This window comes from Apis florea, unplaced genomic scaffold (genome assembly GCF_048593485.1).
Source record: "Apis florea isolate Af1SG1 unplaced genomic scaffold, ASM4859348v1 contig_3802_pilon, whole genome shotgun sequence".
NCBI lineage: Eukaryota > Metazoa > Arthropoda > Insecta > Hymenoptera > Apidae > Apis > Apis florea.
Window position 1 is genome coordinate 2,140,848 of NW_028256863.1, and position 27,058 is coordinate 2,167,905.

General features: G+C 28.2%; 5 protein-coding genes across 27 annotated transcripts; 4 read left to right on the forward strand and 1 right to left on the reverse strand.

Moving 5' to 3' along the window:
• The first annotated feature begins 636 nt into the window (after positions 1–636).
• Pfk (ATP-dependent 6-phosphofructokinase) lies at positions 637–10,826 on the forward strand. Of its 22 annotated transcripts, XM_086916383.1 has the most exons (20): positions 637–840; positions 1,577–1,741; positions 1,834–1,946; positions 2,460–2,577; positions 2,666–2,817; positions 2,891–3,080; positions 3,156–3,366; positions 3,548–3,656; positions 5,061–5,249; positions 5,340–5,530; positions 5,610–5,688; positions 6,159–6,185; positions 6,287–6,307; positions 6,533–6,637; positions 6,727–6,933; positions 7,030–7,182; positions 7,268–7,592; positions 7,676–7,898; positions 7,969–8,133; positions 10,515–10,826. In XM_086916383.1, the coding sequence occupies exons 2-19, from the start codon at positions 1,642–1,644 to the stop codon at positions 8,108–8,110; spliced, it is 2,655 nt and encodes an 884-aa protein (XP_086772509.1). In that variant the 5' UTR covers positions 637–840; positions 1,577–1,641; the 3' UTR covers positions 8,111–8,133; positions 10,515–10,826. The 22 variants fall into 22 exon arrangements, with proteins under 22 accessions (XP_086772509.1, XP_086772513.1, XP_086772506.1 ...); XM_086916387.1 differs by lacking the exon at positions 6,287–6,307; XM_086916380.1 differs by lacking the exon at positions 10,515–10,826 and having other exon boundaries at positions 7,969–8,412.
• Positions 10,827–11,107: 281 nt separating this feature from the next.
• Positions 11,108–13,441, forward strand: TRAM (translocating chain-associated membrane protein 1). The gene is made up of 7 exons (XM_003692758.4): positions 11,108–11,448; positions 11,750–11,926; positions 12,001–12,116; positions 12,211–12,423; positions 12,508–12,617; positions 12,701–12,988; positions 13,073–13,441. The coding sequence occupies exons 1-7, from the start codon at positions 11,317–11,319 to the stop codon at positions 13,168–13,170; spliced, it is 1,134 nt and encodes a 377-aa protein (XP_003692806.1). The 5' UTR covers positions 11,108–11,316; the 3' UTR covers positions 13,171–13,441.
• A 496-nt stretch (positions 13,442–13,937) lies between these two features.
• On the forward strand, positions 13,938–18,151 carry LOC105735141 (uncharacterized). Of its 2 annotated transcripts, XM_086916413.1 has the most exons (4): positions 13,938–14,059; positions 14,248–14,366; positions 14,446–14,655; positions 14,763–18,151. In XM_086916413.1, exons 2-4 carry the CDS (start codon positions 14,282–14,284, stop codon positions 17,969–17,971), a joined length of 3,504 nt encoding a protein of 1,167 aa, XP_086772539.1. In that variant the 5' UTR covers positions 13,938–14,059; positions 14,248–14,281; the 3' UTR covers positions 17,972–18,151. The 2 variants fall into 2 exon arrangements, with proteins under 2 accessions (XP_086772539.1, XP_012340575.2); XM_012485121.3 differs by having other exon boundaries at positions 13,944–14,366.
• A 2,310-nt stretch (positions 18,152–20,461) lies between these two features.
• Positions 20,462–22,795, forward strand: LOC100869298 (uncharacterized). Its single transcript, XM_003692759.4, has 2 exons — positions 20,462–20,664; positions 21,285–22,795. Exons 1-2 carry the CDS (start codon positions 20,620–20,622, stop codon positions 21,537–21,539), a joined length of 300 nt encoding a protein of 99 aa, XP_003692807.1. The 5' UTR covers positions 20,462–20,619; the 3' UTR covers positions 21,540–22,795.
• Positions 22,796–24,080: 1,285 nt separating this feature from the next.
• On the reverse strand, positions 24,081–26,591 carry Hey (Hairy/E(spl)-related with YRPW motif). The gene is made up of 3 exons (XM_003692761.3): positions 25,926–26,591; positions 25,569–25,783; positions 24,081–24,618 (listed from the first exon to the last, which is right to left on the reverse strand). Exons 1-3 carry the CDS (start codon positions 26,510–26,512, stop codon positions 24,218–24,220), a joined length of 1,203 nt encoding a protein of 400 aa, XP_003692809.2. The 5' UTR covers positions 26,513–26,591; the 3' UTR covers positions 24,081–24,217.
• Between the last annotated feature and the right edge of the window lie 467 nt (positions 26,592–27,058).

Here is a 27,058-nt window from a genome sequence, read left to right on the forward strand (position 1 = left end):
TAATATCTATTTTTAATAGATAAAAATAATTAATTTCGGCATTATTATTATTATTAATTATTTACAAATAAAGATTATTTGTTACTTCAATCAATATATCAATTAAACATAATATCCAAATTGATAAAAATTAATTAACCAATCAATCAATTTAATAAAAAAAACATAAGTATTTTGTTTTTTCAAATAACATAATTAAAAATAAAAATAACTCAACGTTCAAAGAAGAGGCTCAGAAAAGTATTGTTATTTATGACGTTCAAGATTCATTCTGTCTTAGATTATTATTAGAATAAATTGCGTTGACTTAGTGTGACGATAACTATCTAGTGAAAATAATGATTGAATCAAGACTTGTTTTACTATCTTAAAATATATAAAGATGTAAGTATATGTAATTATTTTATAAAATTTATCGATTTTTGCATATAATAAAACAAATTAAAATTAGTTTAACAAAGGATAAAAAACAATAATTTTATAAATTTTTAATAGACAAAATTTAAAATAATTTTCGAAAATTAAACGCGACAAGAAGTTAACATTGTATCGTATCACTAACATCGACTTATATCTTATGTATCACTAACACCATCTACGGCCATTTCCTAAATTTAATACTACATAGGGTGGGGTGTAAGTAGCTGGCAGATATTACTGGTGGGGAGCTTCGTGTCGAAGCATACGTAAAGGTCACCTTCAGTTTTAATTCAAGACTCGAAAGCAGTGTTTGATGTACAGTGAACACCGTAAGATTTTTCAAGTACAAATAATTTTAAAACTTAAAAAGTTTTAAATTAACATTTTATTTCTCATTGTAATTGGATATATATTTATTTGGTAAGTTGAAAATGTTCAATTTTCTTATACATACATATTATAACATACATATAATAAATAATTTACTAATTAATTGTCAGTGACAGAATGACGATATCTTGTATACATTGTTACAATAGACTATTATTTTTTATTAATTTTTAACTTAATCTATCTTAAATAATTAATAAATTATTTTATTGTTTTTTAAGTTGTGTATTTTTTATTATTAAATTGACACTTATATTTTTATACGCAAAAAATTACAAGTTATTTACAAGTTTAATTTCAATGTTCTATTCTATATGCATTACCGTTGTTCTAATGTTTTGATGCACAGTAATTTGATAATGTGCCAGATTCTATTGATTCTTCAAACATATGCTATTTTATTTTAAAATACGAAGGACTATCAATGACGTTATGTCCTTTAAAAATACCTTTTTAAGGTAATATCTTTTTATTATTTATTTTTAAATAATTACGATCTTAAATAGTTCAATGGAAATTTGATTCTATAATTTTATATCACAAATTTTATGATTTTTCATTGATTACTAAACAATGTTTAAATTTAAAGACTATTAATGACATTTTTTAATGTAAAATAGTTATATACATACTATAAAAATATTTTAAATATTCAGAAGAAGATTATTATGTAAATATTGGTAATAAGTTTCTCATAAATCGGATGCTATGTTCATGTTAATAACAATAAATGTAGTTTATAATATTTAATAGTTTCTTATTTTAGGTTATATATTTTATTTAGGACATAGAAATTATTTTTTAAATTTTTTGTATATTTATTTTTAAAACATGTCCATAAAGAATGATGAAATACAATGTCCTTGCACAATCAAAGATGAATCGAAGAAGAAAGATTTTTATTTTCTCCTTCCACACTTTTCAATACAAAGTAATATATTATAATATGTATTATAAAATTTATTTCATTGTTAAGACATAATCAATGATAATTTTGGAAAGTAATATTAAGTTTTTTATTAGATGACAAAGAACAAGGTAAGGAAGACTTAAATGATAGTATGTCTTTTTATAATAATAACAATGATAAAAGAAGAATTTATATTCAGAGCTTGGAATCAATGGCGCTTCCACAAGTAAGCTATTATAAGAGCTTAGTGGGCATATACTTCTCTGTTATGTATAAATTATATAATTATACATTAATTATATATATTAATTTATATAATTTATATATGTATAATTTTTATATTTAATACACTGATATTGAAATAAATAATTATACAAAATTGAAATAAATAATTATGAAGAATTAATTTATCATTTGGTATTGTCATTATAAAAAAGATTTAAATCTATTTACTAATAAAAAAAGCTATAATTTTTTCCTTATAATAATATATAGATATATAATAAATAGTATATAATATATAATGAAATGTAACAATGATAACAATAAAAATTAAATAAATGAAAATTAGTATTTATTAATAAAGTACATTGTATATATATATTACTTTGATAGTATTTATTAATAAAATTATTATTTTATTAATAAATATTATTATATATTATTATATAATGGAATGAATGAATCTTTGTTTGATTTGAAAGTTTGCAAGAAAATAGGTACAAGAATTATATTGTAGGAATACAAGTGGTATTGGATAGGCATGGCAGAAGATTTAGCAGCTCGAAGATTTATAAAACCTGGTAGTCATAAAGATAAAGGCCTTGCAGTTTTCACCAGTGGAGGTGATTCTCAAGGTACAACATGAATAAAATAGAATAATAAATATGTATATCAATATACATGCTTGATTGATAAATTTTAAAAATAAAATTTATTTTTTAGGAATGAATGCAGCAGTTCGAGCAGTTGTTAGAATGGGTATTTATCTTGGATGTAAAGTTTTTTTTATTAAAGAAGGCTATCAAGGTATGGTAGATGGTGGAAAAAATATTCAAGAAGCTACTTGGTCATCTGTTTCTTCTATCATACATAAAGTATATATTATGTGTGTCTATATATATATATGTATATTGTTATATTTTAAATTTAATTGAGATTTTACTTTAGGGTGGTACAATAATAGGATCTGCTCGATGCCATGACTTTGAAGAACGCGCTGGTCGCAAAAAAGCTGCAAAAAATTTAGTAAAACTTGGAATAAGTAATTTAGTTGTAATAGGTGGTGATGGTTCACTTACTGGTGCAAATATATTTAAAGAAGAATGGTCAAGCCTATTAAAAGAATTAGCTAAGGAAGGTAAATAAAAAATTTTTACTTTGATACTTTTATTTTTGTAATATATTTGTATACTTATTATTGCTGTTTATTTAGGAGAAATTACAATAGACCAAGTAGAAAAATTTGAACATTTACACATTGCTGGTTTAGTGGGATCTATTGATAATGATTTTTGTGGAACTGACATGACTATTGGTACTGATTCTGCGTTACATCGTATTATTGAAAGTATTGATGCTATTGTTAGTACAGCATATTCTCATCAAAGAACATTCATAATGGAAGTTATGGGTCGACATTGCGGGTAAGTTATTTGTTAAATTTTTTTAATGAAATGTTAAAAATTTTTGTTTTTTAAATAAATAAAATAAAATAAATGAAAAATTTAATTTTTCAGTATTAAACAAACAAACAAATTTATATCTTATAAATTAAAAAAATATTTGTTTTTATATTTTATATTCTATATAAAACTTTTTGAATAGGTATTTGGGAATTGTGGGTGCTTTAGCGGCAGAAGCAGATTTTGTTTTCTGTCCAGAATCACCTCCTCCTGCTGACTGGCCTGATAAATTATGTAAAAAATTGGGGCAGGCATGTTGTTTAGGAATTTTATAAATTTATTGTTATAGTGTTGTTTCCCTCTAACTTAATTTAACAAATTTAATAATTTGTTTTTGTTTTTAATGTATTTTTAGTTGCTTAATTATGTTACTCTTATTTCTTCTTATAATTCTTATTCTTCTTATAAATATATAGCATTAAATCAAAAATTTCATTTATATAAATAACATTGAATTTAAAGATAAAAACAAATTTTAAGATAATTCAGTATATGTAGTATGAATTTAATAAGAAGTAAAGTCTTTCAGGTATCTGGCGTTAGCTTCTTGTTTATCTTCTGAAGCATGTTATTGCTTTATACCTGAAGTACCCTCAACAGGTAATTGGGTTGAGGAACTTTGCAAAGCTGTGCAACAGGCACGTTATTAATTATTGATCAATCATTATATATTTTTCTTAATAAATTATGCTTTTTTATAATATAATATTTGTTAGTCAAATTATTATTAAATTTATTTTTGTTGAATTCATTAAACGTGTGTCTGCTCCTGTATTAAAATAATTAAATTATAAAAATATTTAGGATAGGGATATATTAGGTATAATAGAATTATAATAGTCTCCTATTATTTATATTGTAAAATTCTCTTAGCAACAACAATTTATTGCAAGTATTAATTATTTACTAAGTAATTTAAACCTTTGTGATTCACAAATTTGTAATATTTTATTAGTTCATTTATTATTTTCACATTTTTATCAATTCAAAATGAAATCAATCATTTTACTATACTATAGTTATTATGTAATATTTTAGCTAGCTTTTATAACATACCATTACAGTTACCTGGCCTTAGTGGCAGCCATATGTTCTGAAGCTGATTTTGTGTTCATCCCAGAGTGGCCACCTGAACAAGATTGGCCAAATAAGCTGTGCAAAAAATTAATACAGGTTCGCAATTTTTTTTTTTATTTTTTAAACGGTTATAAAATTAAATAATCTATGAATAAAATATAAAATTGTCTATATTTTTCATTTTTTAATATTACAATTGCAATATTTTATCTTAGTTTGTGCCTTTTTTTTTATTAGTAAAAGGAGGAATATATATATTTTTGTTTCAATTTAAGTTGCTCATAATGGTAAGCTTCTTATAATTCATTTGCAATTCTATTTTGTACACTGCTAACTTAAATATTATGCTTGCTTAATAAATTCCTTGTGTAATATTGTTTAATTCATTTTTAATTTAACTAATTGAATGTTTGATATGTAATATAACTTAAAATATTAATAAAAAAATTATTTTACTATTCCTTCTTCTATCTTCAATTATTTTTTTTTAACTAAAAAATGTGTTGTATAAATTTTTTATATAAATTTATATAATTGTTATGTTATTTTTGTCAAATATAAAATATATATAATTTCAGGAAAGACTTATGGGACAACGACTTAATATTATAATTGTAGCTGAAGGTGCATTAGATAGAAATGGTGAACCAATTACTGCTGAAAAAATTCATAAAGTTGTTGTAGAAAAGCTACAGCAAGATACAAGAATTACCGTTCTTGGTCATGTTCAAAGAGGTGGTAATCCATCTGCTTTTGATAGAGTTTTGGTTAGTTATTATATAAATAATTCTATGGAATTTTTTTTATTTTTTTTTATTTTGAAAAATCAAAATATTTATTATATTTAATAATAATAGGGTTGTCGAATGGGAGCAGAAGCAGTAATGGCATTAATGGAAGCAAAGCCAGACACTGAAGCATGTGTTGTTACATTAAATGGCAATCAAGCTGTAAGATTACCTCTTATGGAATGCGTTCGACGTACTAAGGGAGTAGCACAAGCTATGGCTGATAAAAATTGGAATCTCGCAGTTCAACTTCGTGGAAAGTATGTCTTTATTTTATAAAATATATTTAAAGTAAAAATTGTATTATACACTATTTTATAATAATATAAATATTTTTAGGGGATTTGCTCGTAATTTGGAAACATATAAAATGTTGACCCGTCTGAAAGCACCTATAGAATGTACCAATACCAATAAGGTATGTTAAATAATATAAATTTAAAATTTTTAAACATATAATTGAATGATTATTAGACATATGAAATAATTAATTTCGAAATAATAAAATATATAGTGTGTCTCAGTTGAAAACAGAATACAATAAACAGAATAAAAGAATATTTCTATAATTTTTATTATATAATTTTATATATATATTTATATTGTTATATATATTTATATATATAATATATAATATAATTAATATTCTATAATTTTATTATATATTTATTATTCTATGAATAATTAAAATTATTTGTTATATATTTGTTTATATATTTATTTATATATTTATTACAATCAAAAAAGATGTTTAGATAAATTTTTTTGGCTATTACAATACTCTATATAAAGGATTATACATTTGAAGATTTTTAATTCTGATTAATTTAGAATATATTCAAAATGAAAATTTATCTTTATTATATTTTTTATTTAATATTGCTTCAGGAAAGTAACAGTCCCACATTAACAAAGGTAAATCTGCATTGAAAAAAAGCTATATGTACACATATTTTTATATTTTGATGCTTCATAAAATAGCTTTTTTGATATTTTCATCTTTTTTTTTTTATTAGCAATTCACTTTGTATGGACAAGTGAGTTAACTAATTTTTAAATCTTGATAGATTTTTTTTTATCTAAATAAATTTATCTGCTATAATATTTTTGTTAAAATAAAAATAAACATAAGCATTATAATGCCTTTCAATCTAAATATTAAACATCATGTTCAAATGCAAAACGCGTTTGTTTTTTTATGTGCATGCTGCATGAATTGATATAAAATTTCTTTATAATATTAATATTGAATTTTGTTACAGAGTTGCCATTATACGTTAGGTGTAATACATATTGGTTCACCTTCTTGTGGTATGAATGCCGCTGTGCGTTCTTTTGTTAGAAATTGTATTTATCGAGGAGATAAGGTATAATCTTAGAATTATAAAATTTTATTTATAATTATAATATAAAATTTTTTGTAATATAATGATGTATATCTCATGATAAATTTTAGGTATATGGTATTTGTGATGGAATCTTAGGCCTTATAACTGGAAAATTTAAATTACTGGATTGGCCTTTTGTCACTGGTTGGGTATCACAAGGTGGTGCTCTCTTAGGAACTAAACGTGCTCCACCTAAAGAGGACCAGTTACCACAAATTGCTCAGAGACTTAAAGAATATGAAATTCAAGCTCTACTTATTGTAGGAGGATTTGAGGTAATGATTAGACCTAAACTATGTTGAAGTAATTTATGTTTTTTAAAATAGCTTGTTTATTATTATAATATATTATTATTACTATTTTTCTAAAAGGGCTATCAAACAGGACTTACCTTTATCAACGCCAGAGACAAATTTGAAGAATTTCGAATTCCTATTGCGATGATTCCTGCAACTATTAGCAATAATGTTCCAGGAACTGAGTTTTCATTAGGATGTGATACTGCTTTAAATGAAATTACAGAGGTAGGATTTCGCATATCTAGTATATTTTGTAATAAATTTATTGATATAAAATTCGCATGATTGAATATATTTATGTTATTTTTAGATCTGTGATCGAATCCGTCAGTCTGCACAAGGTACAAAGCGTCGAGTATTTATTATTGAAACTATGGGTGGATATTGTGGTTATTTAGCTACTCTGGCTGGATTAGCCGGTGGAGCTGATGCAGCATATATTTTCGAAGAAAAGTTTAATATTAAAGATTTAAATCAAGATGTTATTGCAATGGCTGCTAAAATGTCTGAAGGTGTACAAAGAGGTCTTATTTTAAGAAATGAAAATGCAAACTTAAATTATAGTACAGATTTTATGCAAAGACTTTTTAGTGAAGAAGGAAAAGGCCTCTTCAGCTGTAGAATGAATATTATTGGTATTATTATTGGAATAAATATTATGGTTTTATATTTTTAATAAAACAATAAAAAATTATCAAGTTTACCAATTTTTTTATAGGTCATATGCAGCAAGGAGGTTCACCAACTCCATTTGATCGAAATTTGGGCACAAAAATGGGTTCTAAAGCAGTTGAATGGTTTAGTGAACAACTAAAAAAAAATACTGATGCTGATGGTAAAGTAACAGCAATGGATGCTGATAGTGCAGTTATGATTGGTATTGTGCGACAACATTATAAATTTACACCGTTTGCAGAACTTCTTGAAATGACGGATTTTGAGTAAGCAACAATATATTAATATTAATTTTAACTATTAAAAATATTTAATTATGTTTTATAAAACTTTTAGACATCGCATTCCAACATATCAATGGTGGATGAAATTACGACCATTACTTAAAGTTTTAGCAAAACACGAATCTACATATGAGGAAGAAGGACTTTATATCACTGTAGAAGAAATGGATGTTGATAATGATTCTCTCGTATAAATTACAAATGTTTGCAGTAAAAGGTAATGTTCCATATACACTATTCATAGTAGATTTTGTTAGTATTGTATGACATTACAATAATTATTTTGCGTTGATATTTATGAGAGAAAAAATGTCAAACTTTGAATATACAATCATAGAATTTAATATTCTGCAAACATTAGTAGGTTAACATGAAATCAGAATGTATCATGCACACACGTATCGTTTATACATTCAATTACATAATAATAAAATGCGCGCTAATAACTTAATCTTTTTAATGTGAATTGTTTCAATAAATAGTAAATTATTTCATATTATTGCTATAATCACAAAATATAGATTAATATTTTGTTTAAAAAATATATAATTATATATTTTGATTGCGGTTTAAAATTAAGTAAGAAGTAGGTACAAATATAGTACCTGAAATATGAAGGTAAGCTATATTTTAGTAATATAAGAAAATGAAGATATTGAAACATTTAAAAAACATTTTCATAGATAAAAACTGAAAATTATATTCTTATTTACATTGAATGTTATTAGAACATATAAGCGCGAGAAAACATCGAAAAATAGAATAAACAAAAATATAAATATTACATGATATAAAACATGATATAAAACATTTAAATGTTATAATATAGTAAAAAAGCATTCGATATAACGATTATATTTGAATATAATGATAAAAATGAATACAATTAATGATGTTTATCTCTCAATACGACATTTGAATGCAATAGCTTCAAATCTTAGATTTTATGAACATTTTTAATATATTTGAGATTGGATTTTATCCTCGTCTATTTAAAATTTTGATACCAATCACAATAATTATATTGCAATTGTATGAATCTTAAAAGTGCATGATATTTATGTTATCTAATTTTTTTTTTTTTAAAGCTTTAACACAAATTCATTAGAATGGCAAATCGCCTTTAGAAGATATTGTACTCTTTAAATTTTTTGATTGCAACAATTTGAATTAAAAATCAAATTATAGCTTTCATGGCTACTTTACAATTTTGCAAGTAAATCTATTAGGCTATATTTGTGGTCTGAGATATAAAATTAAACATAATGTGGCATCTTTCTTTAATGGAAACTTATCATTTGGTTTAGCTTTACCTATAGCTATGAAAAGCTATTCAAAGAATATACTTGTCTACCTCAAAACATAATTTGCAACGACAAGCGATACTTAGGACAAACTAAAGACCTAAGTCTTACTGGTTGCATATAACGTTAAAAGGTTTTGCTAAGATTTAAGGCTTGTGACCACAAGAATATTTAGATTTAATTCATGTTATTATTGTACTCGTATTATCATCGTACAGATATTAAACTCGAAATTATTTCTTCAAATATAGAAACATACAATTCCTATAAAGTTCTAGATCCAAGTAAGTTATTTTAATATAAATGATCATGATATTTTACTGATTTATTTATCTTTAAAAAATGATATGAATATTATGAAATAATGTTAATTAAAGTTTGCCAATACATGTAGAAAATACTAATACACTTCTATGAAACTAAGTGACACGTCCATTTAACATAAAATACAAATTGTGCAATGATCACAATGTTATCATATCAATGAGCACTTACATTCCTGGTCATCGTTCTTAAAATGTTTATGTAAATCAACAGCAGTCAAATTACTTATTTGAGATAAAATATTTCTCATAAATATGACATAAATATGACATGAATAAGTATATACAAAGTACAGTATAATATGTATTTTTTATGGAATCCTAAATTAAGTTTAATTATATAACAATAAAATTATATGTCTATTTATAAAAGAAAATTATGCACATTGTTTATTTAAAATCAATATCTATTTATTGTTAAAAATAATTGTTCGTGTAAACAAAATTTTATCCGTGAAAATAATCTTTATAAAAAGATTATAACAATTTAAAAGATATTCCTTTGCATTGCCTTCATATAAGATTGTTAAAAATATAAATTTATTGTGGCCTAATAAACAAAACGAAACTTAAGCAGCACTTATATTCATGTATTAAAGCGCGAATAAATAAAATAGCATTGGAATATATATAAAAGAAATTATAAAAATTTATAATAAAAAGAATAAATAAAAAATATTAATACTATAGTAAGTGCATAGGTTTTTGCGTATAAAAATACAAATACTATACACACAAAATGTATTTTGTATAACTTTACGTGTGATTAGTATTTTATTGTATATCATATGTGTTCATTTAAAAGCATTGTAGCAAAAAAAATCATATGATCCATTGATAATTATGTTGATTGATAAACATATAATGTACAAATATTACATATATAAACGTTAATGTCATATAACACTAATGATAAACTAGTAATATAATAAAGGTATAATGTTGGAAGAGTATTATTTTTACGATTACAGAAATATATTTTTGACTCATTGTTGACAATGAATTTTACAGTTTATCTCTGGCATAATGTATATGAAATTTATAAATTATTTCGTTCTGATATTGAATTGTTAAATATGTATTTTCTCTTTACTGTTGCATAACTGACGTATTTATTTATTAAATAGATATTTAAACTTTATATTTATGAAATATTTGTGGTAATTATATAATATTATGTAATTATAGAACAAGAAATACATATGAATATGTGCATAAGGATATTATGACCACTGAAAATGTACCTAATCAAATGTACCTATTAATAAAATGTATCTTATAAATTCTTCTGTTATTATTATTATTATATATTATTGTTTTATTATAAATAATTCATTACTCATAGAAATTGGAAAATATGTCATTATGATATAATTATGATTATAATATAATTGTCGCACTTGAAAACAACATAGCATCTATATAATAATGAGTACAGTATTATTAAACAAAGCAATTTTTGTTATATTATAAAAAAATTAATATATTAATTAACATTATAAAAATAAAAGAAATACATAAATATTAATAATTTTCATAAATATTCGATATTATTTTGATTTACGTAGTGCCAACAAATGAAGACCGAAAGCGCCACATTGTTCGATGTTGGCTTATGTTTAATGTATTGCTTTTCAACAGGTATGTATATGTGTAGGTTATTGGCAATTGAGTACATGCTACATATTTAATTATTTGACGGCAGTGCTGTGACTCGTTATTATATAGAAATATTGACAGTGTGTAACCAGAAAAAAGTTTATATTGCAAAAGATGGTTGCAATAAAAGGTCGCAAAAATTCAAATAAAAATCCTCCTATATTCAGTCATGAATTCATTATTCAAAATCATGGAGATATTGTTTCTTGCGTGGCTATGATTTTCGTAACGGGTCTAATGATACAGGTTGGTATTAATTTCAATGACATTTTTCATATTGATTTGATGATTTCTTTTCGTTTTACATTATTATATTTGATCAATATTTAACGATAAATTTATATGTAATATTAATTTTAATTATTCGTATGATGACCATATGTTATTTATTATTACTGATATTTGTTAATAAATAGGTATTAAATTAACTTTAGCTAATTGAGTAAACTTAAATGAAATTTAAATTATGTTAATTTATTAATGTTCTTATTATTATTAATTATCTTAACTTGATTCATTTATCTTATCTTTATCTTTAATTATTTAGGCAACATCACCATGGGCATATACATTTATTGCTATTCATCACAATATAACTTCAGATGTTGAAGATCCAACTATGCCAATGAAATATACTACTGGTTGGAAAGATGCATGTGCTGTCTTTTTTTCCTTTTTAATAACCATTGTAATGCATGCTGTATTTCAAGATTATATCTTTGATGTAAGTTACATTGATTTCTATAAGTTTGTTATTTTTAATATTTATAAAAAAATAATATTTATATTTTATTTCAGAAAGTTTCAAAGCGTTTACATCTTAGCAAAGTAAAACTTGCTAAATTTAATGAATCCAGTCAACTTGTCTTATTTTATATATTATCTGTTATATGGGGTATAGACATAATTATCAGGTAGAACATTTATTGCATTAAATATATTATTATTTTTTATATAATTAAAATTTAATATAAATTTTAATTTTATGTAAAAAATATATCTTTTCAGAGAAAACTTGTTATTAAATATTATTTCATTATGGAAGGAATATCCAATACCATTATCTTTTTCCTCAAAATTGTTCTTTATTGGACAACTTGCTTATTGGTTGCACTGTTATCCTGAATTATACTTTCAAAGAGTGAAGAAGGAAGATATACCACCTCGAATTGTACAAGCAACTATTGGATTCCTTTCCATTCTTGCAGCTTATATCTTTAAGTATGATATAATTCTTATATATGTGATATATTATATAATGTTTTATTAATTATATTATATTTTAATATTTATTTATTTAAATAGTTTCCAGCAAGTAGGTATCTTACTATTAGTTCCACATTATATAGGAGATGCTATGCTTCACGGAGCTAGGCTTATTCATTTTGTGGGCAAAAAAGAAAAGATAACAAAAAGTAAGTATGATCACAGTAAATATTATAATTTTATAATTATATTTGCATCTATTTTTTAAATAAAATGATGGAATTATTTTTAGTGGCATTTCTTGTTGCAAATTCAACATACATTTTTGTACGCGTCGCAACACTAACTATTGCAATGTTAGTGTTTCTTTATGGTTTAGGTCAAATGGAAAGTGTATTTGATTATGCTGTTGGAAATTTTAATATTCCCATTATACGATTCACAGCTTTAAGCTATATTGTTATTTTCCAAATTTATTTATCTTATATATTTATTTCGAAACAACTTAAGCGCGCTCGAGAAAATGTAGTTCCTGTACAAACAACAGTGAAATCAAAACAAAAATCAAAGAAAAAAGAAGGTAAGCAGAATCTAAGAAATTTTTTATTATACATTTAGTTTGAAGTATATTTAGTTTGAAAAATACATTAAGTTTTATTTTTAGGAAAAAAATCTATGATGTCTGAAGATGATGATTTACCAGAAGTTGATCAAGCAACTAAAAAAAATCTTAGATCTCGTTCATCTGCAAAAGTAAAATAAATATTCAATAAAGTAAGAGATTTATTTAAGGCTGATTACAAGTACCTATTTCATTTATCTATGTATTATAAATAGGATTTCTGATATGAATATTTATGAAAATTGTTATTATTTTAATATTATTTTAAAATATGATTTAATGTTATTGTAGCATGTTTCTTATTTGCATTAACTCATCAACTTTAAAAAATGAAAATATTTAAAATATTACAATAAAATATTATAATGTAATATGTAACAATTTTTTATTATATAAAGCTAGTTAAAATTATTTTATGAATATATTTTATTCAATAGAAATCCATTATATTATATATTATGCAGTTATATAGTTAATTTATATATAAAATATATATATCTTGTGTAATATAAAATTTGGATTAAAGAGATTTTGTTAAATTTTTTATCATAGATCATTAGAGAAAAGAAAATAATAAAGTTAATTAGATATTGAAACCGTTTCCTTCAAGTGCATAAATTTTACACAAGTATAAATAAACAAGGAAAAAAAATAGATACCAGGTAAAAATTTGGAAATTAGTATCATTTTCAAAGTGCTGTAAATGAAATATATATAAAATATATAAAAAACAAATATTAGAAAAAAGACAGAAAATAATAAGAATTGATCATTAACGCCATCTCTTTTGAATGCTTTTTTTAATTTGAATATTAAAAGATGGCATTGACAGTCAATTGCTATTGTAGCTCTATCCTTTTTCTATTATATACTATTTTTTTTTTGTATATATTTCACTTGTAGTATTCTAGAAATGGCGCTGATTCTCATAGTTTTTATCCTATGTCTTTCCTTCATTCGTTGAGCTCTTTTATTGGATAGATATGTAGATGATTGTGAATTGTAAAAAGAATCATTATAGTGATCAAAGTAATTCCTCATAAAATACATATTTTTTGTCACATAAATTTTTGAAGTTAAAATTATTATTTTTGAATTTTATTCGTTAAATATTATCAGAAGATATTAAAATATCTTACAAATTTTTTATTCTTAAAACTAAAACTTAACCTAAAACTGTATCTAGTTATCGTAATACGAAAAATGATAATTTTTAGAAAAAATTGAAACAATATTTAAAATTTATTAAAAATGGCTAAAAGAAAGAGTTTAAATAGGCGTTCATCCAGATATAGTTCTGCAATTTTAAATTCTAATTCTGATATTTCCAGTGATGGTTCGTTCATATTTGTTTGACAGCTTTCTGTTGGTTAAGTATTGTAGATTAAATATACATTATAGTGCTTATATTTTAGAATATACTACTGCTGATTGGTGGAAAAATTTGGAAGATAATACAATAATCCGACCTTCCACAGCTTCGAATATATTAAATCAAACAAGTTGTCAATTAGATTCTAATTCTCAAATAAAAACAAGTCAGGCTACAGATGGATGGTGGAAAGCACTTGAAGTTACAAATATATCAAATTCCTCAAAAGTGAATGAAAATATTATAACTAAAGGTATGTATATATGAGATAATATAGTTAATAATATGAAATATATATATACATATTATAAAATGATTATGATAATTATATAATTAATTATATATTTTATATTTTATTAGAGTCAATTAACAATGTATTAACATCTGAATCTGAAGAAGAATCAAAAATTGTAAAAAGAAAGTATTTTTTACGTTCAAAAATAAGGAAAAGCAAAGATAATATTTTTTTACATGCTTTAAATAATTCCATAACTACATCTGAATTTACACAAAAACCTGGAAAAGAAAGTTCAATAAACAAATCTGCATTGAGTAATAAAATAGATCTTAATGCTGAACAATCAAATGAAATGCAAGTAAGTAATTTGAGTGACAGTCTAAACACTAATAATGTTTTAAAGATGAAGCCTAATATTTTTAAGAAAAATAACAAAAATCAAAATAAAAATATATTTGTTAATGTATTAAAACAAAATCAATCAGAAACACCAAAATCATTGAAAAAAAAATCTTCAAAAATATCTTCTGATAATGAAGATCGAGCACAAATATCCACAACTGAACATTTAGTTCCTGTAATGAGTGAAATTTCAGAGTCTAATGAAATACTACAAAATCAAATTTCATTTTCATTTAATAACGAATACAATTCTTCCCATTTCCCAATACCAAAGGCACAGAGTACAATACTTGAAGGTAGTAGTTCATCTATACATAATAATAATAATAATAAAGAAAGTAACAATAGTGATACAACTTCTGAAATACTGAAACCAAAATCTAAATTATTGACACGTCATTATAAGAATGTAAAGGAAAATCTATTTGAAAATATACTTGAAAAGCAAGAAACCACTAATAAAATATGTGAAAGCACAGTAGCTAATGATGCAGAACATATATTGAATTCATCAGAAATTTCTGAAGCAACAACTGATAAATCAATTACATCGAATAATACATCAGATACAAATCATGATCTTTCTAATGTTCGTAAATCAAAATCCAAATTTTTAAAAAAATTAAGAAAAAATCAAAAAAAGAATCTTTTTCAAGATATATTTCAGAAAAATGACGATACATCAACATCATCCACATTACATCAACATTCATTACATCAATCGGAAGAAGAAAATTTATATTCATCTATACAAGACAAAAATAAACCAATTGTAAATAAGCAAGAAAACGAATTAACAGATTTTCGTTTAAGAGTGTCGGATGAAGACGATAATATAAATGTTTTTAATATATCACCGAAATTCATACAATCGAAACAATCTATCGATAAATCTAAAACCAAAAATATAGAAGATATTCCTAAGAATTTACATGATTCAGAAAAAGAAATCGAAGATATTGCGAAAAACAAGAATTTGAATAATATAAGAAAGCAATTATCTTTAGTGAAAAAAGCGACAAAAATTGATTCATCTGAAAATAAAAGTTTACGAAGAAGTAGTCGTTTACATAAATTGCAAGATCCTTCAATTTCTCCGTCTGTGAGTAGAATTGAACAAGAAGAAGTTAAAAATACAACGCAACAAATTTCTAAGACTTTAAATAGAATAGAAGTGGATAAAATCGGAGAAAACGTAATTGAAGATAGGGAAGATATGACGAAAAGTAATAATACAAACAAATCGCAAAAAAAATCGGTGCTAAAGTATTTGAAAAAACAAAACGAAAGTTTCGATGAAAATTACAAGCAATCAGATTTATCCACTTCTGAAATTAATATAGAAATCGAGAAAAATCATCAAAACGAAGCGTCAAATAAATCTGAAGATTTAACGTCATCGATAATCGGAAGAAATAGTAAAAATATTTCAAATGAACAGAGAAATTCGAACAAATTGCAAAAAGAATCAATGGATACATATTCGAAGAGACAAAGCAAAATTTTTGATGAATTAGATTTATCTAATACTTCTGAAATTGAATTAGAAGAAATTGAAAAGAAATCAGTGAAAATGGCAACTGCAAACGCGTCATTCTTACTTGATAATAAGAAACAAAAAATTGGGAAAAATCATGACGAAGCATTAAATAAATCTACAGATTTAATATCATCGGTGATCGGAACGCATATCGAAGATAATAATATTTCAAAAAAACAAGAAAGCTCGAACAAATTACAAAAATCGGTGGATACGTATTTGAAAATACAAAACAAAATTTTCGACGAGTCAGATTTATCTTCTAGTTTTGAAATTGAATCAGATGAAAATAAATCGACAAAAAAAACATCTATTGCAAACATATCATCCTTTTCTGATAATGAGAAACAAACAATTGAGAAAAATCGTAACGAAGAATCAGATAAATCTGAAAATTTAATGCCATCAATGATTAAAAAGCACATTGAAGATAGAAATATTTCAAAAGAACAGGAAAACAATCGCTTGGGCAAATTGCAAAATAAACGGGTGGATACGTATTTAAAGAGACAAAGCAAAATTTTTAATGAATCAAACTTATCTACTACTTCCGAATCGAAAGAAATTGAGAACAAATCAACAAAACGAGGATCCATTGCAAACAAATCATTTTTGTCTGATAATAAGAAGCAAAAAGTTGGAGAAAATAATAAAGTAGCGAGTAAAACTAAAAATTTTATGTCATCGGTGATTCGATCTCGTATTGACAAAGATAACAATGTTTCAAAGGGACAAAGGAGTATTAGAAACTTTTTGACACCGAATGATGCACTGCCGGCATCGCAGATTCTTTGCGATAAAGAAAAAGTAGAAGAGATAAGGCGAGAATTAGAAAAGGTGAAAGAAAAGGAAATGGCTAGCATGGAAACGAATAAGGTGAAACCTGAAAAAAAATCATTTTTCCAAGGAAGAAAAAAAGAATTTGGAAGAGACAAAAAGTTGCAAACATTAAAAACGCAAGATCATTCAACGAAACAAATTCATAGAGCTTTCTTGGTGAATGGGCAGAAATATAAACCACCCCGACTACCTCGCCCTCAACCGTGGATCACCGATCGTCTTTACAAATATTTATGGAAACATATGGAACCGAGATTTAAGTTGGAAACAAGATTGGCCTCCGAAAAATTTATACACCAATTATCGAACGTAACGAAGTTTATTATGAAGTGTAAATCGTACTTGGATTATGAAGACGAATTGTTTGCCCTAATGAAAGAAATGGCACGTCTCGGTATTATTTCTACCAGGAACGATTTTTATCATTTTTGCCAGGATTTCTTTCTGTATGAACTTCGTGTTAAAATAGTGCCAATGTTATTACCGGGCAACAAGAGAAATATACCATATGATGCGGACAAGTTAAACGAACCTCTTCTCGACTCTTAAAATTTTATTACTTGTTGATATACATATCATAAGTATTTTTATATTTCATAAAAAATATGTGAAATTTTTTATTATTATGATTTACATCGAAGTGTACATACTGTGGAATATGATAAATAAGTTATTTTTATGTTTAAAAAAAAATGTACGAAGTAAGAATCAAAATGTTATTTATATTTATACGAAGTTATTGAATTTATTCGAAGTAATTTTTTTCCCCCATTAAATTTTTCTATGTAAATAATTTTTGTGAAGCTATCCGAATAAAAGTATGTATATTGTTTATTTTTATAACTTGAATCTTTTATTTTTTTTTTTTAGCTTGAAAATTTTATATCGAATTATTACATTTCTTATAATCAAACAATATTATGGAAGATTAAAATCATATGCAAGTTAAAATCGAATGATTGACATAAAAAAAAAAGATTATCGTTAAAAATGTTTGATGTATAATTTTTAAAAAATCAGATTGATACAATGGAATACTTAAGCAATATATGGCGCTGTGAAAAGAACAATTTTAAATATTATTAATAAATATAATAAAATTTCCGATTATCTCTTTAATTTATATGGCGGATTAAAATAAATAACCACTATTGCAATGTTTGATCCTTATTAGAAGAACGAACAAATTTCCATTTTTGTTGGGAAATAATGCACGTTTATTTTGCGCATTTGTTTGGATAATGTAGATACTTTGTTAAATCGATTACAAAGTGGGCAGACAATAGACACATTCGTGATTTTCGGCATGATGTGGCGATTATGGGATATTCGATGTTATTTTTCTTTTTCTATGAAAAGCATGAAAAGTAGAGTTATACTTGGGTGAGCCGTCTTAATTAACCGAACGAATCTGACCAAACCTCGTTTGAAGTTTAATCTCTAATGGAACAGTCGACGCAATTAGTCGAGACTTATTTTACGCGCACCACCTCCTATATACTATGTGTAATATAATGTTTGAGCGTGCGCTTTGTAGGACACGTGACATGGCACGCGTCGCTCGTTACTCTATCGCTATCGGCAATTGTTTCCCTCAAAAATTATTACGCTCTTTCTTATTTAATCAAAATCACTAGTCTCTCTTTCTTTGTTTTCTTTCAAGAAAATATAAAATATAAAAGTTTTTTCCGAAGAATTGTTTTTATTTATTTTTTTTTTTTTTTTTACAAATGTTTAGTTTCGATCAAACAATCTTGATATAATATCATCAGTTGAAACGATGATGTCAAATATATAACACATGATATAATCTTATAATTATTGTATGTTTATCTTTGTTTGATATCTGAATGATTTTAAATTTTTTAATATTTTATTTCCTTATTTTTTCGCAGAATAGCATTTGAAAATCGATGCTTTATAATCGAAAAAATTTTCGTTTGACGATTGAAAATAGTAAACGCAAATATCATAGATAGAATGATATTACGAAGTTATGGATAAAGAAAGTAGCCATTTATCTCAAAAAAAGAAAAAGAAGGGTACTTTTGCAAGTATCGAGTAGCCGGTATTGGCGTTCTTTTAAGCGAGCTTAGTTCGAATGTTATGACAATTATGAGTTTTCCGTAAGTGCATCGAGATGGCACGTGGCGCACGCATTAGGGAGATGGTGGACGCGTGTCGCTGCGTGAGAACAACTTCGCTCACACGCGTTACGTCGCGCACGTGCATATATAGTACTACGTATTGCTCCTAGTTTCGCGTATGCGCATGCGTACACGCGACCATGCCACGCGCCGATCACCCTTCAACTTTTCAATGAACACCTCCCTTCTTTAACTATCTCTTTCTTTCTTGTCACTTCTATTTTGATATTCATTGTTTTCGAATTTTAATTATATGGATCTTGCTTATGCGATTATCATGATGAACAATCGCTTACATACTTATTTGTAAGTAACAGATTTTCTTTATTTCTTATTTAAAAAAAATCTTGATAACAATACGAAATGTGATTACTTCTTATAATATCAAAATTACTTCTTAAATATCCCGAATATAAATTTGTCATATAAATATAAAAATTTAGAAGTTAAAAAATAGAAGTTTATATTAAATTATTTTTTGTAAATTTGAAATCGATCTTGCGATCAATTTGCAAATATATTACGCGCTTTTTATATATAATTTGCGTTTTTATCGATATTTTGTATATCGAATAAGAAAAAAAAAAAAAATTTTTTTTCTTCATATAAAAATATATACAAAAGAAATTTTGAAATATTTTAATTTCCAAAAAAATAATGTATGTATGTATTTGTTAGAAAAAGAGAATTAATGAAAGTATATAAGTTACTTGATTCTCTTTTTTTGATTTCTTTCTTTTCATAAGTATATACACTTATAAACGCGATTCTATTCGAAAATAATATATAGTAATACATAGTGTGTATTAGAGTGGGGATAGAAAAGTTTGTACGGTGTGGTACGATAAGATCGGGCAAAGTTGATAAATAGAACGGTATACTGACTCGGAGCGGTATTTGGTCGCGTGACGCCGAGGCGTGCGCATCTAACCGAATCGTTGGCACGGTGAGAGTTCACATTGGTCAAAAATCAATTTTACATTCGTCGCATTCAATTTTTCTGTCAAAATTCGGATAGCATCGAAATATAGTCGAGAGCTTAACATCGATATGTTGAGAAAATTATTAAGCAAATCTGGTCGGAGACTACTTAGGGTAAGACAATGACAATTATCCTTTTCCCAATTCTATTGTACACACGCATGCACGCACGTTTCTGGCGCATTGGCCGACCTAATTTCTTTAGCCTCGCATATCATAATGTTAACTTGGTCACTATTTCTTATTATTTTGATTAAATATCAATTTTGATCAAGTTATTACATCGATAAGTCCGCTTCTCATTTAACTATTTTTTTTTCTTCATTAAATTTTTTTATGCGCTCATTAAAAATATGTATTTTTTTTTTTTACATTGTGATTACGTAAATTTTTCGTTATTATTTTGCCCTTCTAAACATTGATTCGTGCAAATATCTAACTTGCATGAACATATGCTTTGTTTCCTAAATATATGTATACATACATATATTCACTATTGCATATCGAATCGCTTCGAAATGTTTAATGACTTTGACTTTTAAATATTACTTTTATTTTAAAACAGCTATATTTTTCCATAATCATTTTTTTTATTGATACTTACACTATTCAACGATTCTCTTTTCATCGTTCACTTATTAAAAAAAGTATATATATATATATATATATATATATATATATATATATATGCTAGTACGTGTATGTATATCGCAAGCTGTTGCTTCAATTTGCAGGCTATCAAGAAATTATCGACGAAAAGTCGCAAGGCAAAAAAGTCACGAAATTTGAGTTCTTGGCACTCGACTATACCGGAATACGAAACAGAATCTCTTTCATGGTCTTTATTATCTCTGGATACGAAAAGTATCGACACATTCACAACTTATGTTGCCGATAATTCTGAAGACAGCGTTTCGATGTGTTGTTATTGCGACGAATACGAAGAAAATCAACGTAACGAAAACATAGAAAACGAAATGATGATCTAACATATACGATGTTACGATGAATATTTCATCCATATAATTATTTTTATTTTATTTTATTTTATTTTTTTTTTAAATACCGATATAACTTCGAGATATCATCTCAAAAGTATGTATCTACTGTGAAAAGATCGACGAGAAACATCGAAGACGTTTCGCGATCCATTTTATAAAATAATCGAATGCGTTTAATTATTTTTTGAGATATATATATTTTCATAAAGATTCTTTTGAGAGGATCATAAAGGACCATATTCTTTTCAATCAAACGTAAATAAGATACTTTCTTTTAAATAACGATTAATGCAACGAACCGTTTAAGAGGTTATATTTTTTCGTAATAGGTTAATGCGTTTTTCAAAATATTATACTATTATAAATATGCACATATTCTAAATTAAGTTTATTATATAGGTATTTTCGTTTATGATATTGAATATATAAAACATGAAAAAAGGATGATATACATAGTTCTATCAGTTTTTCAAAGAGGGATTATATGTATATCATGATTCATGTATCAGTTAGTTTTTTTGCTTAGTACTTACTTATTTATTTTAATCTCAATTTGACTTGGTACTTTAATCGTTAAATCATAAGGGTGAAAAGGGGAAAAGTGCAGAAAGGAAAGAACGTTTCTTATCTTTTCCTATTGTTTTAAAAACTATCGATGCGTGTACACGAATGTATGTATATACGAATGATCTGTCGATAATCTGTTACCATCGAGGTGATTTTAAGATATTAAGATATTCGTCGTTGAAAATATTTTCCGTGAAAATATTATATTTTCTCACACGATGTACATAGAAATATCACTGTTGTAGAATAGATTTAATTTTGAAAATTTCACTGTTTAAAAATAATACAGAGTACATACTATATACGCTAAAGTGCATTGCAACGAATGCAAGGTATATAATATAATATTATACTCATATATTTTCTCACAATATTGTTCTCAAATTGCATAATTTTTATAATTAAAAAAAATTGATTGTATCGAATCATTTTATTCGGTTTTTTCGTAAAATATTTTTCGAAAACTATGATTTTAGGATATAGGATTTCTACACGATATGTATATAGAAAAATCACATGAATATATTATGTATATATAATAATTATACGATATGTGCGATATGTACATAGATATATGAACGAGTCACGATTCTTTTAATGTAACGTATGTTCGACGAGGCTGTGACTTTTTAACGGATGCGAATGTCGTATAAATAAAATAATTTTCTCGAGGATTATCGATGTTCTTGCAACTTCTGTCGGTAATACAGTTATATAAACTTCGGTTTCCCTTCGTTTGCGATAACATCACCTATATTATGTGTATATAAATAAGTATAATATATGCCGTTCAATTTCAAGTTGCAGTTACAGTAGTCACGATCAAAGGGGTAATATATATATATATATATATACACATTCTTGCGTGTGTATAATGTACTTTTACGATCGATTTTAGTCACCTAGTATCTAACGATCGAACAAGTTTCTTAAAGGGTAAAGAAAGTGCCTACGTAAAAATACACGAGTAACAACGTTCTCCATGGAAACGGATGAATTTTGAGTTGTTACACACGGCTGCAAAGGGTTGGAAGAGGTGAACTCGGTATTCGAACAATGGCCACGTGCCCACGCACCATTCTTCCTCTTCCCTAACGATAATTAGGTTCCCTAGGTAGCTTTTTAAAATATTTGTAAAAACCAGCAACGGCTAATTGTTCCCATCGATCGTTAAAAGCCCCGCGAATTTCCCATTTTGCCAATGTATTCTCTAACGAAAGGTTTAACTGGTCGCAAAACTGGTTCGAGGAATAACGCTGGGATGCGTATTTTGTTTCTCATTCTCATTCTCTGCAAGCTGCAAAACTAAACGTTTGCATAAGAATGGTCGGCAAAATTTCTCATTACGGACATTATGGAGGAAAAAGCGGAGGATAGATAAATAAATGAGAATAAAAATAGTACGAGCGTGAAAACATTGATACTTATTATTAATTGTATTGATTAATTTATTCAAAGTATCGAATAAGAAACGATCGATTTCGTTAAGAAATGCTGTAAAGAGAGAAGAGATTGGATGCAATGAATATGATTGTTTCGTTTCTCGTAATCTCTATTTTATTACAAAATCTTATTGCAAAAATATCTGAGCGCTTTTTTTCACACACACACACACACATATATATATATATATATATATATAAAACGTACGCAATGATACGTTTAATGGCACTTTTTCGAATCGATTTTTATTAAACGATCAAATTGCGATTCGTTACGACGATACAAAAAGAAAAGGATACAAAAAATAGAAATATGGAGAAAGTACGAGCTCGATCACTTTCTATTATTTACAATAATATAATCATATATATATATATACACACTGTACAAAATAATTCGTTCGTTCGAAAAATTCGACGAGTCGAATAATAAATAATTTTTAAATTCACTACTCGCTCTTCTATCATATATCGTAATAAAATCTTCGAAATATTCTCGTCGAGTTGGAAAATAGTAGAGAATATTTATCCCTCGACAATACGAGTAATTGGTTTCGTTGAAAGTTTAACATTGAATCGTCGAGAAACTAAAGAAGCTTACGGATAATGAAAATTTTCGCGAATTGAGAAAAGAAATATGGAGAAAAGTCATGAAAGTTAATAGGCCAATTCGGCGCCCCACGGTCTGTAAGGTTTTCCGTGTTGCTGTTGAGGATATTGGCCCGGATACTGGCCCCATCCGAGAGCGCTTCCACCCAGAAGCGGTGGCATCGCCCCTGTTCCAGCTGGCATCCCAGCGGAAACCGTGCTCCCCGTCTCGTAGTTGGTGCTGGTCGAGGTCGAGCTCAAGCTGGTCACCGGCGGAGGGACCGTCGCCGACGGTGGATGATGCTCACGGTGAAAGCTCTGCAGGTGGGAGAGCAATCGTAGCCTCAGTGGATCTCTCTCGTCGAGGCCCTCCATGGTGACCAGGTAGCGGCCAACCTCGGCTGCGCATTCCCCCCAACCGACCGCGTGATAATCCATCGCCAATTTCGTGCTGTCGTACCCCTCCGGCCCTGCAAAATTATCACACGAAACTATCATCGATTTGACTTCTCATATTCGTGACGCCATTTAATTGCAACGAAAGATCTGGGAAAGAGGGAGAGCTGGCAAGTAGGGTTCCACGGATTCGTCACCCTGCACGGGATAGGACAGGTAGCGTGGGAATCGCTTACACCCCTGTATAGATCACGAGGAGCATATTACACGGATCTTTAAATGGAAATGTTATCCAAAGATTTTATATTAACGATTTGTTTCATCGATTGTGTATATATATATTTATTGTGATGATAGAAATATGATTATGTCATGGAAAGGAGGGAGATAGAATTTTGGAGAGAAGAATGTTTAAAGAGAGAGGCGATTGTTGATCGGTAAACATGGATAGGCAGCGGAGTAGGTATATTTCAGACGTGTGTGCGTGTAAGCGCGTAGATATAAAACGAGAGTCGGTTTCCCACAGGGTTCGACATCTGCCCCGACCGTGGTGCCCTCCTTCACGAAGGGTGGGACACCCCACCACTAACTCGCCACCAATCGTGGGAACACCACTTCGGAAGAGTCGTTGACTTCCTGCGCTTCCCACAGGATCTCCGCTCGGATTCGGCTCCAGCACCTGCTTCTCTCCAACGATATCTCGTTCACCTCTTCCCTTCCCGTTACTTATCTTCCCTTATCTCGCGAGACACGCGTGCCTTTGCGAATAATAATTTTCTTTTTTGCGAATTTGCGTTCGAATTAATCGATCGCGATATTAATCATTCGTAAAGCGTAAAGAATCGTAAATCGTTTTCGCGGTTTAAGACGGATGGTTTCTCGAGTCGCACGATTGTTAAGCGTCGTGCCTACGGTCAACAGGTGTCCGTCGGTAATAATTAGGAAAAGATGGTGCGTTTCTCGGATGCATATAGTTTCGATACAATTTGACGAAGATTTTTTTCTTCTTTTCACAAACACTCACCTTTGTTTCGAAGCGTTCGCAAATGTTCGACGGTAAGCTGCAAAATCTCTGCTTTCTCCAATTTCCCGCTATGAGGATCCCTGGCCGCTGCCGGTACTAATCTACGAAGCTCACCGAGAGACGCGTTTATTCTATCGCGACGTTTCTTCTCGATCATTCCTCTTCTTCGCTTTCGCGACGCGTGCTGGCAGGAATCGCCTCCCGGTGAATTACAACTGTGTAGAACAGAACAATGAAAAATAACATATTATATTTACGATCAATTTACTTTTCCGATCAAGGCTTGCTTTTTTTCCCTTACGAAAAAAAGCAATCAAACCTTGATTGCTCGGTTGAACATACTGAACGTTTACTCACGGCTCTTTGCCGCTCTCCTCGGAGAACACGTCGTCGCAATCGGAATCGCTCATAGTTCTTTTCAGACTTCTCTGTTGATGAGCTTGACCCTGTTGCGACGCTTGTTGCTGCTGTTGCCCGCTCTCCTGATTCCTAATATCCGCGACGTCCATCTTGAGATCCGGGAACTCGTGACTAGATCTAATTTCCGTGGCCATGTCCGGCCTCATCAAATCCTGATGATGCCTCGCCATTTCCGGCCTGTGCAACTCGGACGGTTGATGCCGCTGCATCTCCGCCGCCGACTGATGTCTTAGGTCAGGCCTGTGCATCTCGTGCCTGATCTCTTGAGGCCTGAGATCGGCGGTGGCCGGGTGCCTAAGGTCGTGAGGCAGGCGGGGATCGTGATGATGCCGTGACGATACGTCGGAATGTTGCGGCTGATAAGATGGATGGGGCGGCGGTGGATAGCCCCAGTGATGATGATGATGGCCGGACGGTGGCCCAGAGAGGGTAGAAATGTGATTCGGAGCGACCGGGCCGGAGCCAATCTCCGACGACAGCAACGTGCTATTCTCGTCCGATCGTGCGACCACTACCCTCCACATTTTTCCTTTCCTTAACAATTGTCGACACACTTTCACTTTCAAGAGTATAAAAGATGTTGGTAAAAAAAAAAAAAAAAAAAAAAAAGAAGCGCAGATCAAACGGACGTTCGAATATTTCGATCCATAATTGACGGACATATATCGTTAAAGAAACTCGTAAGAGGAAAGAAGAAGTAAGGTGGAGAACTGGAGAGTGGAATCACGTGAGAATAAGTAACTGTTATCGTTCGTTGGAAGTTGATCGCGTTCACGTGCCGCGGCTTCCCGAGGAGGTTCGCGGTCGCGTGTATTACGCGCGCGAAACAGACTCGCGATAGGTTAGACGGTGTTGCGAAACGCGCACCACTCACAGGCGTGTGCACTGGTCGCGTGGCGGCCGACGTATGTCGTGTGCGGGAGGACTTGGGGACGACACACGACCGCGTGCCCCGTTTCGTCCCTCGGCCCAATGGTAGGTCCAATGGTGGGGGACGAAGGTGTGCCGCGCCTCCTTTGAGAGGGGGAAACTTCTCTGTTCTCTGCTTCTCGATCGCAAGGTGAAAACCG